A 19,684-nucleotide genomic window follows, 5' to 3' on the forward strand; every position below is an offset into this window, starting at 1 on the left:
GTTTAGGCTGACAGACTGTCTAATTATCAATTAAGGAAATCACTGTCTGTGGACTGAATGATTAAGAGTGGTAAATTGTAATTGCACAGAGCTCCCATTGGGTGGCAACAGCCTAAATATCTCCTCTTAGCCTGCTACAGTATGTTTCCTGCTGGTAACTCACTCTGTGAAACTTACTTACCCATATGCTGCATATTTTTTGTATTTTGGTCGGGTTTCTAATCACTTGAGATTGGCAACACTGCACAAGATCAATAATTACAGTTCCCAGCTGTGAATGGAAGAGCATGACAGCCCTGAGCCTAACCCCATCCAGTATCTTTGTGATGAGCAGACCTCAACTGTGAACCTGATTGTTTGGCATCAGCGGCTGACCTCTCAAACAATCTTGAAGCTAATTAGGAGCAAATTAACAGCAGGATTCAGAAGTCTTTTTAAAGAAACTCTGACATTTAAATTTATCATGAAGTGGTATGTTCACATGCTGTTTCACTGGGCATTATCTGTGAGTGGACTCACACTTGTAGCAACACCATTCTCTGTACACTAGAGGGCGATATAAACTCAATTTTGGAACAACGTTTTTATTAAATGTATTAATTTATTTTGCATGTTTGTGTATGGTTAAATAAAAAATATGATTCTCATTAATGTAACCTGTGGGAGGTATAAACAGGGCTTAAACAGACAGATTTTAATGTTTGTTTTTCCCTCTATCCCAAAACAATGAGGTACATAAGTGTAAGGACTAACATTAAGTAAATATTTGATACACATATAGAAAAACAAATATAATTCTTGCCTTCTTATTCATCAGCATATTTGTCTTTGAACATAAGAGACAGCCAGGTGAATCATCACGGATCCTAATGCCGCTCAGGCCCTGGGCTGCTGTCCAGCTTCTGCAAGTAAAAAAGAGAAAAATTAAATAAAAGTTTACAAAGAAGCTTCAACAGAACAAAGAGGGTAAATATGAGTGGGTTTGAAGCTGTTTCCAATCATTTGCAAATGAATAAAGATATAAATCTTAGCTCATGTACTACATCTGGAAGTTTGCCCGGCAGCAAGAAATGTTTCTTTCCAAGCAGATAAACTTAAAAAAAAGTTTTATTAACCTAAATAAAAGCCAGAAACGTACTGATTGCAGGAGCTGTATCTCTGAGCTTAGCTCCTCTCGCAGATGCTCAAGTTCTCCTTCTCTGTGCATCTCCACCTCCAGGCTCCTCCTCAGCCTGGCAAGAGAATAAAAGCCACGTCAGTAACATTTAGTGGGGGGAAAAAAACCCATCAAATTTGGCACGAGAATCTTCACCTTTTTTCTTACCAATACAAAGTCTGTTATGTGGTTTTTAATCACTATACTCAGCTTTGCCTTGTTATTGTGTTCAAACGACAATAAATAAACAACAGAATGCAATTTTTCACTCTAGTCTTCCTGATGGTGGGAACACAGAATCCACATCTACAATATATTCCAAATGTTTTCTGAAAAAATAACAAAATTAGCACAATAGCTGGTGTCTGTTAACCATTTCCCCCTGAAGTCTGAGTTTACTTTCCGATGAATGTTCAGTTTTGTAACTAAATTCAATTTGACTGTTTTTATATGCATAAAAACCGTTTCGCTGCTAGATTATGAAAATCATTCAACTCACACATTTGCGACATTTACAGCTGTAGCCCAGCGTCCATCGCGCAATAAATGTACAAACTGAAACTTTAATTATCTGGAAACTCTAATTGTAAGCTTACAGATACCATCTGTGCCACAATCTGGGTCAGCAGGGAAAAGTGGGGGCAGTCTGAGCAGAGGTGCCCAGCACTCACGCTCCCAGCCGCCTCCACTGAGGACTTCCCGAGGCATAATCTCACCAGTGCGTCCTGGGTCTGCTCGGGGTGCCCTGGAGACATCCTGATCCGACACCTGAACTACCTCACCTGGCTCCTTTTAAGTGTCTCGGAGGCAAATTGCTCCTTGATTTGGGGCCAGACTAAGTGTGATTCAGAACTCCACTGTGATGAGGAGAAAAATGGTTTGTGATACCTCACCCAGGACAGGGTTACCGAGCCCCACACTGATACCAGACCTCGAGGAGGCTCTCGTCAGCAAGCATCTGCTGGCTCAGCCTCAGTGAGTCACATGGGACAACCCTAGCTGCAGTGCTCTGTGGATCAGGCAGGCGCCTCCGCAGTCTAACCCCTTGTTGCCAATATTGGTAATAGATACAGGAACGTCAGTGATCACTTGACTTTCAACATTTTCCTTTCCTGCATTATGTAACCTTTGTGGCACACTAAGAAAATGAAGTCAGACTGTAGTACTTGATAAAAGTGACTAAACTGCATGAGGCATAATCCTGCTCTGTTAATGCAAAATCTACACCATGTATGACAAATGGCACAGCTGAAGAGGGGGAGTGTAGAGAGCAGCACAAACACTTATAACCTAAAATGTTCACTGGACTCTTCTGCTGCTCCAACAAGCTGCAGTTAACACGGCATTCTCCCTGTTTTTGGATATTTGCTCATGTCTCCTGGAGCCTGCTCTCCAAATATAAAGATGAACAGGAGCCACAAGGGACAAATTCCTAAGCATAAAATGAAGCGACAGCAATAAATCAAGTGTCACAATTTCTCTCACACCAAAATCATCAGAATGGAACATTTTTAAAGGCTGCTCGGGTGCTTTAAAGTCCATGGCTGCAGGTGAAAGAGAAATAAAAGATGAGGACAGACAGATGCAGAAGGAATGCGTCGATAAAAAAACATTTTGAGTTCAGCAGACAGCTTCACAAATGTTTAACACGCATCTGGTTACAGCTGAACCGCTGCTGTGCAGATTTAGTAATGGCAAATCGTATTTAGCTCAAATATACACACACACGGACTCCTTTTGTTTATAGGAAATCAGCCAGAATTTTAATTTCAGTAGCGCTTTCCCGTTTTAATCATATTGGTGTTCTGAGGGTTTTTAAAGAACTTGTTGTTCCTAAAAATATGGCAAGAACAGATTGTTGTTGACACTATTTTACGAGTGACAAAAAGAGATAAATTAAATAGACAATGCCTCATTTACATATTCAGTGACGTTCATGTTTTTTTGTACTCGTAGGCAGATTTCATCTGCAGCAGGTGAGTCACCCATCCTCATATGCACAAACAACAGATATGCATCATACATCATAATGAGGAAATAAATAGAATAAAATAAAACGTCTGGGTGATGGTCACTGGAACAAAGCTGATTTTTTTTTTTTTTACTGTTTTCTGCAGTTTGCGACTAGAAGCTTTCACCCTGAAGGGAGAAACTGAAACTCATAAGGCACAGGCTGTGAGCGGCCGGGTGCTGTAACTGTCTGATATGCAGGGATGCTGGGTCCAGCTGTGGCTCACAAACTATTTAACAGTCCCATCGAGTGAGTTTCTGTTCTTTATGGATAAGTACTGAATAATCAAGGACCGGGCCGTGGCTGCTCTCTTTGTCCTGCAGCCGACTAACAACAACAGCGGCGTCTGCATACTTTAAAATGGTCCTGTCCTCACACCTGCTCTGATGCTGGATACACAGGAAACGAGTGAAAGCACAAATCGTAAAACTTTAGAAAACCTTTAACACAAAAAGTAACTGTGTTCATATATGCAACAATATTTTTTTATGGGGGTGGGGTGTCTTTGAGTCCAGTGGTTATCACTGTTGCCTCACAGTGACAAGGTCCCGGGTTTGAACCTGCTGGCTGGCTGGGGCCTTCTAGTGTGCAGTTTACATGCTGTCCACGTGCCTCTGTGGGTTCTCCCTGGCTACTTCAGCAAAGACATGCATGGCAATTTCTGTTAAATCAGCCACAGGTCTGAATATGAGTTGTCTGTTTCTCTGGTTCCAGCTCCCTGCAACCAGGAACTGGAAAAGTAATTAAGTGGATGGATGGATGGATGGAACTAGTGTTTCCCTGTTGGAGACAAAATATACGGTCCTAATTATGTGTAAAAATGCATAATGAAAACACAGTGAACCACAGTTGTAGCTATGATGATGATTTACTTGTGTTAATATGAGTAATAGGAAAGTTTGACAGCTGCAGTGTCTCCCTTTAATGAAACATTAGACTGGAAAGAAACGGGAGAAGCTGTTAGCATGTTAAATATTAAATCTCAATCATCACTTCTGCAATGACATACTCAAAGAAACTGAATAAGAATGATGTATTTCAAACAAAGAGATCACATACAGTATATCAAATAAAGATGGGACAGATGAAAATTACACCTGAATGTAACTGAATATGTGAACTTCACAGCCTGCTGTCCCTCTGTTACAGATTTAAACAAACTTCTTCTTGTGCCTTTAAAAGCAGCCCGCTCTTATGGCAGCAAAGTAAATATTTCACACTATAATTTCATAAACATACAATTGCGTTACTCCGTTCAGCTTGTCTTTGAGGAACCGTCGGCCTCTGATCCGCGCAGCGTGAAGCCTTGGCTGTGATTGAACTGTTATGGCAGCTGCGTGGAGGATCCATACTGAGCTACACCTGAACTGAAGACGCGTTTCTTCTTTTATTGGAAGTTAATGAAACAATAAAACAGCCGGCCTAAAATTGCATTTTCACAGTTTGAAAACCAACAGCCGTGCTTTAAACTTTACACTTCTCTCTGGAACTCACAAATCGGATTTTTTTAAGGCGAGCGGGCTGCGCCTCAAACAACACAATAATGTCCCCAAAGCAATTCTCATTTGGCGTTTTGGATATTGGTGGTCTCTGCAGGCTTTTACTGGAATTCTACAGAGCAATGACATCTGTAAATGAATCCTCATAAATAATTTGGCAGTGAAGAAAATCCTACACTTAATAAAATACATACAGCTCTTACATAATCAATTCCAAGCACGTGGGTGCACGTTTCAGGTATCTTTCTATTGTGACAGTGTCCAGTCTGCGCCAGCTGCCACCCTGTTTTGCACACTGAACACTTTTTAAATGACTGTAGCACTCATTCAAATTGACATGCATTCAGTTTCCAACAATCAATAAGCAGAGAGTTAAATATGCGTCTTAAAGCCACGCTGCGGCGGCTGAAGACAGGATTGATGGTTTCAGTTCAGAATGGATGATCATAAGGACGGCTAAGAGAGGAGGGGGCGTCTCTCCCAAAGCTACATCCTCAGCACTTCCCGAGGCTAATAAGCCCAGAGGTAATGAAGGACCTAGTATGTTTAATGAGGCTGATGGATGAACAGGACACGCCACGCACATGCATGATTTAAGGTGATGCCAAGAGAGAGAAGGTGGACTCGCAAAAAAGGCAAGAGCAGCACAGGAAGGGAGAAAGATTGATTTACAGAGAAATATAAATAGAGCACAACAAAGGGAAGGAAATGGTTTTGGCATGACCCCATTCCTTTCCCTCTTCAGCATCTTTATTTAATACCAAAATAAAACTAAAAAAAGAAAAAAATGGTTATACGAAAGAAATAACTCTTTAAGTACATCTGGAGATTTGTTAATCGCTTCATATTCATGGTATTGTAGAAAAGACATTATCCAAAGTGGTGGCATCAGCAGCAACAATGACCCTTCCTTCCTGGAATACTATTGATCTCCGGTCTTTCATTAAGTAAAGGACGTCTCTATACGTAGAAACGGGGCCGACCTGTTTCAATAGGAGACAAATTATGTCGTCCATCTAATTCATATTCTACTGTCATGGGAGCGCACGTCTGTCCCAAATGTACATGTATTCTTTTTACAAGCTACATTTTCACAGTTCCTCAGCACTCTGTATCCATGCAAGAAATGCTCAAAATTGTTTTTGAGCTTTGTGCTGGACCAACTTGATCTTAACACCAAACCACATATTATATCATTCCACATATTGCTGATTAACAATTATTAAAATTATTCATTAATAATCAAATAATACTGTAATAATAATGAAAACAGGAATTTAACTATATAGCTAAACACAGCACAGTCCCTAAGAGAATATAATGAAGGAACTTTTATCTGGAAAAGCCTGAGTCAATGGACCCTGGACCCACTAAATGTATATTAAAGATGGATGTAGCCAATGCAATGTCAACCCCTTGTTTGCATAGCGTCGAGCTGAGCTTTATCCCCATTGCCCTCTTGATGTATTGAAACCAGACCTGACAAGTGCATGACTGAGAAACCGAGGGACACTGCACTCACACAGCAGCATCTTGACAATCACGAGGTAAGCCTGACTTTTTAACCTGGCTTTATCCTCCGCTTTGACTCCCAGTGGGACCATAAACTCATCAGAAAAATGTTTACTGACATCACAGATCACAGGACAGGAAGGATTGTTTTATGGCATGAAAACCTAAATAAAATACCTAAAGTCTTCTGTGTGGTGGGAAGCAGCAGCAGCATAAAGCAACAATGTCCCTCAATCAGTGACTTAAACCACTGCTGATTAGTTTAGCCTGAGAATGACCCAATCAAGGGTTGCATCATGGCAGCTACAGCCATCTTTTATATACAATCTATGAGCTAAACATGGAGTCACACCCATTCTATGCTTATTTGAGAGCAGCTTTCTGTTTTTGTTTTTTTTATATGAACTGTACTTCAAGTACAGTTGCCTCAAGCAACACACCACTATTTTGGCCCTCACATGGTCCCTTTAAAGTAAATCTGAAGTTCACAAAGTCTGATAAGTCTGTGACCAGTTAATTTGGAGTGGGCGTGGTTTCATCTGGAGGGTAGAACAGTCTTTTTTGGGACTATAGCCAGCCTGAACACAGCAGAAGATAAATGTCACTTTTTAACATTTTTAAAATCAAATAACTTTGCGTAGATAATCTGTGAAGTGCACAAACATGTGAAGAAGCATATTTGATTGAGTAAAGAAGAAAATGGTAGTTTATTCATCGCCTCAAGGCAACATTGTACCGTTAGACCACTTTAGGGATGCCTAGTTATCAACATAATTTATTTTGATGTACTATCTACTATTACTCACATGAAATTGATGCATGAGTATTTATGGGTGTAAGGAACATGATCGAGCAGTGAAGCGTATTCCTTGAAGAGAGTGACAGTGAGGACGAGTGGACCCAGAATCGGGTTTGAGGAAGGATTAGGAGATCAGTGGATTAACATATTGTGTGTTATGAATGTGTGGATGTGTACCTGTGTGTGCACACGCATCAGGGGATGGAGACATATATGACCTATTCAAGTGTTCTACTATCAAAGGAAGATGTTCCACACCCTGATGGAGAACACCTGTTACGGCCCTAGCAGAGCCTGTTGTGATTTTTTTTTGTTACCTAGTGGGTGTGGCTTGCTTGCTCCAGCCTTAGGTACCACCCCTTATGTACAGCTGACTCAACTCAGCAATTAAGCCAGTGTAGTTCAGGCCAGAGAGCTTTACTTTCCCACACCTCCTGGACTTTTGTTTAGGGGACTGTAACAACACCTCACAGTGTCAACATCACTGATTACCCAGGATGGCAGGCCACCCTCCCAAAATTAGACTTGTTTTTTTCCCTGAAGCCATTCTGGGAGTATTTGTAAAGCAGTCAAATTGATATGCCATTCAATGTGACATCAACAAGCCCCTCACTACCTCACTACTAAAGAACTGGAGCAGTTCATGGGTACAGCAGTGTACATGTCATTGTTTGGATTATCAGGCACCTGCGTGTTTTGGAACAAAGCCATCAGGGTGACCCAGGCAGCTGACCCCATGGTGAATGGAAGTTCATCAAAAAATCCCTGCACTTCAACAACAATGAAGAGATACAAGGTGAAAACGTTGATTCACTCCAGCCATTGGTCAGCTTGAAGCTGCAGATGATCCCTATGGGTGAGAAATTAGCTGTAGACAAGCAGATGGGCCCTTTAAGGGAAGAAATAGACTCCAGCAATACTTGCCAGCAAAACCAAAGAAACAGGACTACAAGATACTTGTCTTGGCCGGCTGTGATGGTGTCCCACGTAATTTGAAATCTACACAGGGAGAGTTGTGCAACCCTCTGAGCTGCCAGATGTATGAGCAAGTGACAATGTTGTCCTCACACAGCAGAACTACAAGGTGTTCTTTGACCACTGGTTCAGACTCACACTTGCTCAGCAGGGAAGTCACTGTGCTGGTACTGTTCATAGCAATAAACTGCCAGGTGGATGTCAACTGGATGTGTGAGGCTGAGTTGAAGAGAACTGGATGTGGATCTTTTGAAAAGAAGACAGCCATGGTTGAAAAACCATAACTGTTGAGTCTTCTCAGTAATTACATTGGAGCATATGCAGTCACTGAGGTTGACTGGTGGGATGTAAACAAAAGAAAATCAAGTCCTGCTGTTGTGAGAGAGTACAATAAAAATATGGGTGGGGTGAATGTGCTGGACTCTCACTGCACGGTACTGCTACAAAATCAAGTCAAAGAAGTGGTACCGCCGGCTGATGTTCCACTTTATCGACATGATCATCGTGACTGCCTGAAAGCTCTACAAGAGAGACTGCAGCAGCACTGGGATGAGAAAAGAGGAACAGATGAAGCTTTATACGTTTAAGTCAGATATCACAGAAAGCTTGAGCAAAAGTGGGGAGAATCTGGAGCGTAAGAGAGGCTGTCCCAGTTCCACAATTGCTGGGAAGTATGAAGAGGAGGAGAGGACCCACTACCTGTCTGGATGCCACAGCCCACTGGATGGTCACAGATGAAAAGAAAGGGAGATGCACGGTACCAGGATGTAAATGTACACCTAAAGCCAAGTGCAAAAAATGTGACATCCACCTCTGTTTTACATCCACCAGCAACTGCTTCCTGAGGGTCTATAGAGAATAATACAGACTGTGCTTTATAAAAAAAAAAAAAAGAGAAACACAGATTCAATCAGTGCCCCACAGGAGCACACATTACACACTGCAGCTAATCTCTAACCCACTGATTGATAAACGATTTGTGGCTGATGTTTGTTGACATAAAACTTGTTCAAACTGCTGTTGAAATAAAACTTCTAGTATATTCATTGCTTGTTTGTTCCTCATTCCACATATGATATAATTTAGAAGACCTTGGCGTTTTAGTAGCCTCATAGCATCTTATTGGCCTGAGCCAACAAACTCAAATTTGGGGGGGGGACTGAACTGGATCACCTGAAGATGCAGATGAGGAGGTAGAAGGCTGACTACAGGAGGGGTAGGTTTCCAGTGGCCATACTGGCAGCTGGCTGAAGGAACTGCTTGGTGAAGTGCTGCTGTGTTTGGGTGGGTCAAGGCTGGAGTGTGAGTAAACAATGTTCCACACCCAACTGATGAGGCAAGAGGCTGAAATGTAGGAGTGAAGCTGCTTTGCTAAAATAAGGTTTTCTTCACAGCTGTCCTCACTGCTATATCTCGTAATATCACCCTTAGAATGAAAGAAAAAAAAATTCAGATATAATGAATTTGAACTGTGACAAGACTCATCGCTGAAGGGGATATCCTCCCGTGATTAAGGAAAATCAGTCAGGATAACATTACAGCCCCATATCATTAAAAAAAAAACTTTATTAACATCTGCAAAACTATTTTGCCCAAATTTGGAGGCCCTGAACTTTTATCCAAATAAATCTTTTAGTCACCCCTGGGTGAGTAAAGATATAATACATAATCAAGCAAAAATCTGTTTTCAGTATTAACAAATTAAATCAAAACCAATTTTAAGCATGCTGTAAGAGCTTTATATTTTATCGTTAACATTTTTTTAATACTTTTTGATAACCACATCCTAAGACACATGGTGAACAAAGGGTGTCTACTACATGTCTGTTTATATAACAATAAGCCAGACATAATGCATACTTACAAGGTATTCACATCATATTATACTCGGAATATTACTACATAATGCCAAAGTGTGTCGCTAAATTAGCAAAGCACACTTAATATACTGTATTTTGCAAATGTACAGTTAAGTGTTGTTTTCACCTTCTCCTTGAGCGGCGGCTCCATTTGCCAAAGTGTTTCTGAGCCGCAGAGACTGCAGCAGTCTTCACCAAGCTGCTCAGCCCACTGAAGTAACATGTGGGTGTTACCAGGTCTAAAAAGTTCCCTCATTTCACCTTCCACCGCGCCGTGGGTGCAGATGAGCTCGTCCTATCTCCCTCATGCGACGAGGACAAGGATGTGACTGTTTCAGGAGATGATAAAATAGTTCTTAACACCCCGATAGCTTGCTGAAGTACTCGAGTTTCTTCTCCCCTTCCGTGCTGTTGGACACCTGAACGTGACCCTGCCCGCGCTGCTCAGCCAATCACTGCGGGACAGACAGCCTGCCTTCCATTATTATACTCCTTCTGTTTCCACTGTTTCACACACATGCATCCTTCTCTTGCATACATATATTTTCTTCAGACATACATATATTATTAGTAAGATTAAATGCATGTTGAATGCCTGTGCATGAGAGCAAAAAGTAGGAATGCATGAATGAAAACACATGCATGTGAGAGCATAATATAACAATGTGTGTTAAAATTTATAAATGTAAATATAAAAATTAAAACTACGAGAGTGACAATATATGCATGTGAATTTGGCTTGTACGGCCCTTCATACATTAGTTTCTGTTGCTTGTTTTTCATCACTTGTTGACAAAATGAAATATGCTTCAGATCAAAGCCTTAATTAAGCCAAACGGCCTTAATGTGCTGTTATTTACACTTCTAGAGTTGGACTCCAGCCAGCAGGCGCGAGAGGGAGAAAAAGGCAAGACATGAACTGGACTTACTGGTCTGTTCAGCACTTCTCAGTATGACTCAGATCTGCCCTTTGTAAAGACACCCAGATTTCTGGACTCTGCAGCGTTCCTTTTGTTGGTCTAAGTGCATTTAGCATCGGAAGAATGACCGAAGCTGTTAATACCACTACTGGGATTGCAGTTTTTTTGCAGTCGTGCTAAAGAAAACCACAGAGTCCCGGGGAGCGGGGACAGTGGTTGTGCATTTGAACACCAAACCCTCCGACAACCCTCGCAAAACAAAATTCTCAACTAATTAAAAATCACAGCTACACAGCAAGGAATGTTTAAAACACCAGGAAGCTCGGTGGAAACATTGTTAATGAAATGCTGAATAGCCTGCTGCCGTGGTTAGATTTAATTTTGCTCTTTTGTGTCTTACTTCTCTGCAGCATTGACTGTGTTGGACCTCCCAGAGATTATTCTGTGACATGATGTAACTGCAAGTAAATCTGGTACTGTAGACTGTGTCTATGTGTCCAAACGCATAAACCCCCCTCAGCATCCAGACAGTTATCCAGCACTCACCTCAGACAGGAGCTGTCACTGTGAGGTTTCTGACTGACAAACTGGCTCTCCAATCTCAGAGATTCTGTCATTGCTTCAGCCTCGCTCAGCTGCCGATCCAGGTCTGCAGTCAGGAGTGATAAATCAAACATGAGACGACGTCACTCAAAGAAGACAGACACATGCTGCATGTGCGTTGTTAAGACAAGGAAATAAGGTTTGATTGTGAAATCTTCTTATTCTAAAGGGACCAGTATAGTTGTTCACTGGTCCCCCGCAGAGCTTTCAGACTCATCTGCATGTCGTAGCTGTGCACTGTCACCAGGAGGGCAGTGTCAAAAACAGCTGTGTGTGCTACACCTATGTGTTTGTGCTGCTGTCGATCTTTTAGTTAAGCTCCCAGCCACAGAGAAGACCAAAGTCATGAGACAGAAGCTCTTTGAAGTGAAGTGAAACAGACTCTGTCCACTGAAGCCATCGTCTGTGGACTTCTTTCCAATTTATGGACAAATTCCAGTCGTTTATTTTCCTGTTCAAGCTCAGTCTACCTACACATTACCATCACCATCTGATTCTTTTGGAGGACTGCATGCCAACATCTACATCGATCGTATACCCTAAATCCTCCAAAGGTATAAAGCTGGATTCAGTTCTATTTCATCCATATAGTGCCAGTTAACTCCACACCTGTTCTACATCAGGTTACATAAAGTTGTGGATATTTGGATTTCGCTCTGACATGGAATATTTGGATCCTCTTCTTAGTAAGGTGTTGTTACAGCATGTGTGTGGAGAGCCTCCTTAACTCATATTTTAAAAACTCAGCAAACATGCTCTCAACCTGTTCACCAAGCCAAAAATATGATGTCAGAGGTCTAACATCTGGGCTCAAGATTCAGCTGAACTCTAAAAGCAAGTTTAATAACTGACGGTCTGGATTAAAGGCCGTGTGACTGCATCTGGAAAAATCAAAGAAGCTTATTGAGCTTCTTTTACAAAAACATAAATAAATAAACAAATAAACAAGCGCTGACTTTGTGGTGTAAAAAAGGAAAATGAACTTTTGCTCTTCACCTTTCTCTATATTATCCAGGCTCTGTAGTTCAAGCAGGAGTACTCTCTTCTCCTCCTCCGTGGAGCAGACGTAACTGTTCCTGCAGCTCATCAACTCCATCTCTAAAGTGTAGACGCATAAAAGATAAATCTGTGATAGTTTTCAAGAATAACTGAGCAATAATCACCAGAGGAACTGTAAAGTGAATGTATACTGCTCCAAAAGAGAGAGCTTTTTTTGGACGAAAGGTGCAAATGTAAGCATTTTTGTAATTTAACTGTACAAAAAGAAAACGCCGTTCCCTTGAGCTGAATCACTCTACATAATGTGAAGATGATGGTTGTAATAGGAGGCATAACCTGAGTTCAAATCACTGAATGTTAGGCCTGTATAAGTTTTAACCTTAATCATTAAATTAAAAACATAGACATGATTTATTGTTTGGCTGCTTTCAGGCTGCCTTCAACCCATTTAACAAAACTTTACTAAGATGAGACACTTGTTTGCTGTTCTTGTGACTTGTGTTAACCTGTTTTACTCATGTAAAAAGGAGCTTTCACAGGACAAAAGTGCACTCCATGATTCAGTGGCTCATAAAACCACCTTTAACAGGAATAACTTGAAGTAATCACTTTCTTTATGATTTTATCAGTCTCTAAAGTCACTTTTCTTTATAGCATTGCTTCAGTTCATTGAGGTTTTCAGGCATTTGTTGTTCTGTTGCAGAGTTGCTGCTGTGCTTGGGATCGTTGTCCTCTTTCGTGAACCAGTTTGGGCCAAGCTAAAGCTAAAGGAGTTCATGGTTGACTCATTGCGAGGTGCCCCAGTGCTGATAAGCCCAAATTATCACCCCTCCACCACCGTGCACGATGGCTGGTATGAGCTGTTTGTGCTGATATGCTGTTTTTGTTTTTTGGCAAACATGGCACTGTGCATTATGGGTTATCATCTCCACTTTGATTGCATCTGTTCAAAGGACACTTTTCCTGAAGTCTTGTAGTTTGTTCAGATACAAACTTTGCAAACCTACACCGTGCTGCTGTGTGCTTTTTAGACAACTGAGGCTTTCTTCTGGCAAACCCTCTAAATAAGCCAGTTGTTCAGTCTTTTTCTTATTGTGCTGTCATGAACTTTAACATTTAACATGCTAATTGAGGCCTGCCTGTAAAGTCTGAGATGTAGCTGTTGAAATTTTTGCAGTTTTTCATTCAGGCCCACATCTGTATCATGTAACCTCTGTCTACTCTAAAAACACTACAGTAAAGTGTTTTATTACCTTTGTATATTGATTCCACCTCCTTCTCCAGGTCCAGGAGCACAGTGTGTGTTTGGCTCTTGGACACGGTCTCTCTGTTCCCCTGAAGACTGAAGTCACTGTTGAACCTTGAGATCTCTTGAAGAAAGGTTTTCTCTTCTTCTTTAGCCACCGTCTTTATCTTGGTCTGGTATGACAAGAAAGAACACGGGAAATACTTCTAACAATACTGAGAGAGCTTCTCGTGGTGTTACAGACTTAATGTTACTATTGGTGATTTTACTGATTTGGAAAAAAGAAAGTCTTCGCTCTAAGAGCTCATAGTGTTGTTTCACAGAGGTGGACCTCTCATCTGCTGCCAATTTATTGTACTACTACCTGCACTAATCCCTAACCTGTTCAAAGGGGACGCCTGCTTAAAAGCCAGTTCGATATCCAATCAGACTGCATCGAACATTTGCATATTCACATGTACCTGTCAGGTGAAGATTGGCTTATGACAAGGCAATATCTATCATTACTTCAGTGGCTAAGAGGCAAGTATATGATTTAGAAATATGATTGAATCATAGTCTTTTACGAGGGGGAGTTGCTTCTAAAATGAGACTCTGATTTTACACTATTTTACATGATTTCATTTAATTACTTCAAACAAATGATTTAAAAATGTCAGTCTGGGTTCTGACCTTAAAATGTTCAAGGCAGAAAATGTTTACTTGATTCATCAGAAACAAACACGTTAACTGGTTATGAAAATAGCTGCAGGCCCTGTTGTAGGGCATAAAGATTTTCATATAGGTTGCTCATGGTTGATGCTATTTTTAAAGGTCCTGTAAATGTTGCACTGCTGCACGTTATTGGACAGAACTCTAATGATTTTCCTTTGGCTCTGGCTTAAGCATCTTTGGAGGGTGATGCTTTTTGTCTGTGCAATCACTGATTAATTGATCACTGCAAGTCAACCTAGAGGTTTAGACTATAAAAGCTGTACAGGTATCCATGTTGGATATAGCCTGTCTAATTTGAGAGGTAAGTATTGATTCAGGCTTCAGCCTACTAGATGCTCCCTGAGGTGGCTCTTCCGACGGAGCAGCTCTTCAATTTGCTTTAACATCTGGTCCTCATATTTCTTCGCCAGGTCATGCTGCAGCTTCACTGCAGACACCCGCTGAGCCTGGAGCACAAATACAAGAGATGATTGGGAAGTCAAGACACACAATCTGACAGACAGATGTACAGAGAGGGAGATGGATTGATGATACTTCATATGTGAGTGATATGAAATGATACCAGAGGGGGAGAAATGAGATCAGAGTTCTAGTTTGGAACAATCCTTATATACCCTACTATACAGACAGGCATGCTAGTAATTGAACACTATAATTAAAAAATAGCCTGTTTCTGTAACTACTTTCTCTTTAAATCAGCATCATTAACTTTCAGTCTTTTCTATGTTAGTTCTGGTTGTAGCTTACAACCACAGCAGTACCCTCCTAGAGAAAGAAAACTGTCAGATTATGTAGGAAGGTGGATTCTTGCCTCCGGAATAACTTTTGGTATAATTTTCAATCTGTTTCTGGAGCTAAGGAGGAGGAAGTGGCTTTGCTGTTTCTTCTGTGGTAGTGCAGAGACGCGGCATGTTTCAGTGAGCACAATCAGCTTCCAAGTCCTATAAACACTGTAATTATCTTAAGACAGCTCTCATAAACCATAAGACGTTACATAATGAGAGCTGTAAACACACTGTGCAGTAAACACAGCCTGCATATCTGCATGATGTAAACACTTTCATGATGTAAACACTTTCAAGATACCCCTGCCATGTGTTTTCAAATCATCAGATGATACACAGGCGGTGTAGGCATGGTGTGATCCTGGCAATATTTCTAAAAGGTCAAGGAGCCTTTTTTCTGACATTGTATCTCACACATGCTAAAAGGTTTCACTAATGTTTTTCAGGGGAAATTAGCCATTGATTTTTATAGTGGCATTTGCAATTGATCGTTGATCAAATGAATGGTAGAGATTAAGTGTTTTAAATCATAAAGTAGCTCAGCTCATCGACATGGCACTGTACCGCTCTAATATTTCAAGACCTGTTTTTCTGCAGTTAAAATATGGGCAAATTCATTTTTTTTTTCAGTTCTATAAAGGTATAATGTGGTGTATAAAAGGTATCAAATGAGTAAAACGACACGTTTCCCTTTAGAGACCACAAGAAGTGAAATATTAATCTGTGATGTTCCTGGTAAAACGTTTTAGGAAGAACATTTATCTCATTGTTATAGTTCAGAATGAAATGAAATAATATGCCACCACTGAAATGCGCACTGAGCTGTGAAATCATCAAACTGTTATGTAACAGATCACCTGTACCATGAACCAGGCAACGGTAACAGCTTACATACAGGCTCACTCTGAAAGGCAGTGCAACTGTAACTGCTCTAATATTTGATCAACACTGTTCGGCATCATCAAAAACATCATGAATAAGCTTAAAACTACAGGCACCATTCACATAGAAGATTAGTCCAAGAACCAAATCCTTTATGTCTAAGATGTGAAACATTTAAGCAACATTTGGCATCTCCTGTTCACACAGAATGTGTAATTTACACGTTAGCCTTCTCATTAGCAGCAATTAGCAGCATTCTCACCTTTACATCAAGTTCCTCTTTGCTCTCCTCATACTTTTCAGTAGCACTCTTTATCTTCTCATTGCACCTGATGATGGCTACTTTGACTGAAAACAACAATAATAAACAACACGATACTGCCTTTAGCTGTTAGCTTATTAAGCTAGCTGAAGTATCACTAATCATATAAAGGAAAAAAAAAAGGAAAAAAACAAAACATACCATCCTTGATTTTTTGTGTTTGTTCTGCTAACTGTTGCTCAGTTAAAAGAATTTGATGAAAGAGTGTGTCCAAACTCATTTGGGCTCAGCAGCTGGTTTTAATGAGTAACCTTGAAGGAAGTTAGCTAGCATAGCATCCAAGGTCTATGGAAGCTAATTAATGTGAGGACAAAAAGCCTGTAGGACTGCTTTAGCTTATTATTGTGACGTGGTAGTGACATCGTATTTTAATAAGTTGTGATTTTGTTTTTTATATATATATATATATATATATATATATATATATATATATATATATATATATATATATATATATATATATATATATATATATTATACACACATTTAAAAAAAAAAAAAAAACTATGCCAGAGAATAAAAGTGAAAATTAAAAACACAAAGAGAACCCTATCAATTAACTAGCTATTTACGTCTCGGGTGTGGCCTCAGCTAACACCCACACCTGATGGAGTTGTTGGATAAATCACAACCTGTGTTAAATCTTCTGGTAAGTAATTAATTTTTTTTTTCCCTTTTCGGAGTCATCACCCCCGTCCTGTATGTGCTGGTTATATAAATTAGAGAAGCTGCCTAACTGTAGTGACCGGCAGCAGACTGACATTTATCAGTCCCCACTCAGCTTGAGTGTTGAGCGTTATGAAGTGCTGTATCGGCACAGTCAGCTTTCTCAGGAGGGAGTAATCCATCGAGACCCACTTCCTACATTTGTCACACAATTCCGGACTTTGACCAGGTTTCTAGTAAAAAAAAAAAAAAGAAGCCTCTGATCCGGTGCCATGAAGCACATTACTGTGTGAAACAGTCAGATGACCAGAGGGCTACATCATTCTGACATTCATTTACAAAATTAATATCGCATATTGATTAGGGCTTTTTTCATAAATCACCAGACTTAGCCTCCCCCCTGACTGGCAAGCTTCCCTTTGGAGTCGTTAGAACAGCAAAGTCATCAAATTGTAAGCAGACAATTATCCCGCAGTGTGGCCTGAGCCTGTCGCTCATCTGTTCTCATTTTCTGTCTCTTTTCCAATCATGTTCTCTTTTTAATAAAATAGCTGCGGACACTGGCCTGTGTCATATCACTGTACCCTACAGGACTGATTCATCCGTACCAACCTAACCAGGACTTCCCTTTCAAAAAGGGATTAGTCACTGACGTTCAAATCAACTACTTCACAGTCCATCAGAGTGAACCTGCTCCCTGCCTCTCTCTCTCTCTCTCTCTCTCTGTATATATATATATATATATATATATATATATATATATATATATATATATATACATATGTGCAGTTGATTAACTGCTGTGGGCGCAGGATCCGTGATTGATTCAGCCTCAGTCGTTAATGCAGAGACAGGGTTGTTGACATATGTATTAATCCAAGTGGATTAGCCCCTCAATACACCATATAGGCAATCAATGAGATACAGGAAGAATTCAGTGGCACGATGCATCATCCCTGCTTTTTATAATCATCAGTTTGTTGGCTTTCTAGACATGTGACAATAAATTGACCTGTCCATCATAGGAAGCATCACATCATTACTTTTCACAAGGGCTTTTCTTTATTATCACCAACAGATGGCGACAGTCTCCCAGTGTCCACTTTCCCCTGTGTCAGGCTGAGGGCAGCGCACCGCTGTCAGGCAGCTGTCAAGTATCAAAAACATTATATCATAGCTCAGACATGACCAAACAATCACTGTCCTGACAGCTGGCAATTACTGTTGCATAATACTTTTTTTTTTTTTTTAATTTAGCTATTTTCAAATGTATGAACATGATACAAAGCTGGGAGGAGGGGCCTTACAAGTACTTGAAATATGTGAAGTGAGTAGACAGCTGAAATATATCCATCCCACCTTCTCACTCCAGGTTCAAAGTGTGCTTCACATCTAAAAAAAAAAAAACGCTGCCTCCACGTGTTATATATTAACACGTGCTATATTAAGCACGTCATAAACATACACAGGAGTCATGCCCTCTGCCCTCTCCCCATCAGCAGTTTATGCACACTCAAATATGAACCAAGACCACACACACACACGCCAAGGGTTGTTAGAGCAGGTTTCATTTATTTAAAATGTAATCACATGCACCTCATAGTGCGGTTAAAAAAACATTTAAAAAGTGGTCATTTTAATATTACTTGTCTGAGTATGTAAGCTGGAAAGTTTATTAAACATAATTGGATACTAACTATCATATTTGGTTTGTTAGTGAGTTGAGGGGCTAAAATGGTTTACTTTTTGTGCTGAGATTGTAATAAAAAAATTTAAAAAGGAGGTGAGTTTGTTCTGATGGGAAGGTCTATCATTGTAAATTTATGATCAGATTACTGTAATTTAGCGCGAGGGGGAAGCTGGCACTCGCCTCCTTGCTGAATGCGCTAGACAGCAGTGGGACTCCAGTTGGCTGTGTGCGCTCAGACGCACAGACGCAAGCATCCCACTGGCTGGAGTTGGAGGACACTCGCCCGTTTTTTCGTTTTCCACCGCTGCTCTCATCCCTTGTCTTTGTCTCCTCGCGGTGAGAAGACAAACCCGTACGGGAAAGACATAAAAAAGAAGCGCTTTTTTCTCTGTAGAGTCACAGAAACAGCAGAAATCGGGACTGGACACTTTGTTTGGAGGGGAAATAATCTCTCGCATGAGGCGAGCTGGATCTGTCCTGTATACAGCGGGGCGCGCACTGCTTCACCTTTTCAATGGATTTCAATACAGTGGAAGTACCCTGGGAATTTAACTACTCTTAATTCGTATTAACTTAATCAATTCCGTTCCAACAAGGGTTTTTGTTTTTAACACGCAGAGGAAAACGATGATCCTCGCCGTGTTGTATGTTCTTCTGCCTTTTTTAGGTAAGTTCAACTTGATTCGCAGCAGCAGCTGCTCGTTTCAAAGCAACTATATATATATATATATATATATATATATATATATATATATATATATATATATATATAGTTGCATAAAATATTTAATAGCGAGATTCTGAGCTCTATTAATAGGGGGGCGCCCGGTGGACGCATCGGCTGCTCGCAGTACAGTGTAGTCGCTACTGTGCAGCAAGCCAAACTGCTCCTAAAAGAAAAAGAAAAAAAACTCCGAGGAGCTGTCAGCTGCCTCAACAAACAGCAGTGGATGTGAAAGCAATTTTTACTCGACTTTCAGCTGAATGAAAGTGCCAGTCAGGCAACACTGTGGATAACTGCTTCCAAACAGTGGCTCCATAAACTA

General features: G+C 40.5%; 2 protein-coding genes across 3 annotated transcripts in view; one reads left to right on the forward strand and one right to left on the reverse strand.

Moving 5' to 3' along the window:
- Nucleotides 1–614: 614 nt before the first annotated feature.
- Nucleotides 615–16,593, reverse strand: LOC115793385 (coiled-coil domain-containing protein 172). The gene is made up of 8 exons (XM_030748339.1): nt 16,424–16,593; nt 16,223–16,308; nt 14,623–14,739; nt 13,587–13,752; nt 12,331–12,432; nt 11,278–11,380; nt 1,139–1,232; nt 615–902 (listed from the first exon to the last, which is right to left on the reverse strand). Exons 1-8 carry the CDS (start codon nt 16,500–16,502, stop codon nt 867–869), a joined length of 783 nt encoding a protein of 260 aa, XP_030604199.1. The 5' UTR covers nt 16,503–16,593; the 3' UTR covers nt 615–866.
- Nucleotides 16,594–18,875: 2,282 nt separating this feature from the next.
- gfra1a (gdnf family receptor alpha 1a) overlaps nt 18,876–19,684 on the forward strand; it is a 103,463-nt gene continuing 102,654 nt past the window's right edge. Inside the window, exon 1 of one of the 2 annotated variants that reach the window (XM_030748337.1) lies at nt 18,876–19,305. In XM_030748337.1, coding sequence (XP_030604197.1) covers nt 19,266–19,305 — 40 coding nt within the window. In that variant the 5' untranslated portion in view covers nt 18,876–19,265. The remainder of the gene's footprint in view (nt 19,306–19,684) is intronic. The other variant, XM_030748338.1, reaches the window with a different exon arrangement.

Source organism: Archocentrus centrarchus, chromosome 15, assembly GCF_007364275.1.
Source record: "Archocentrus centrarchus isolate MPI-CPG fArcCen1 chromosome 15, fArcCen1, whole genome shotgun sequence".
Taxonomy (NCBI): Eukaryota; Metazoa; Chordata; class Actinopteri; order Cichliformes; family Cichlidae; genus Archocentrus; species Archocentrus centrarchus.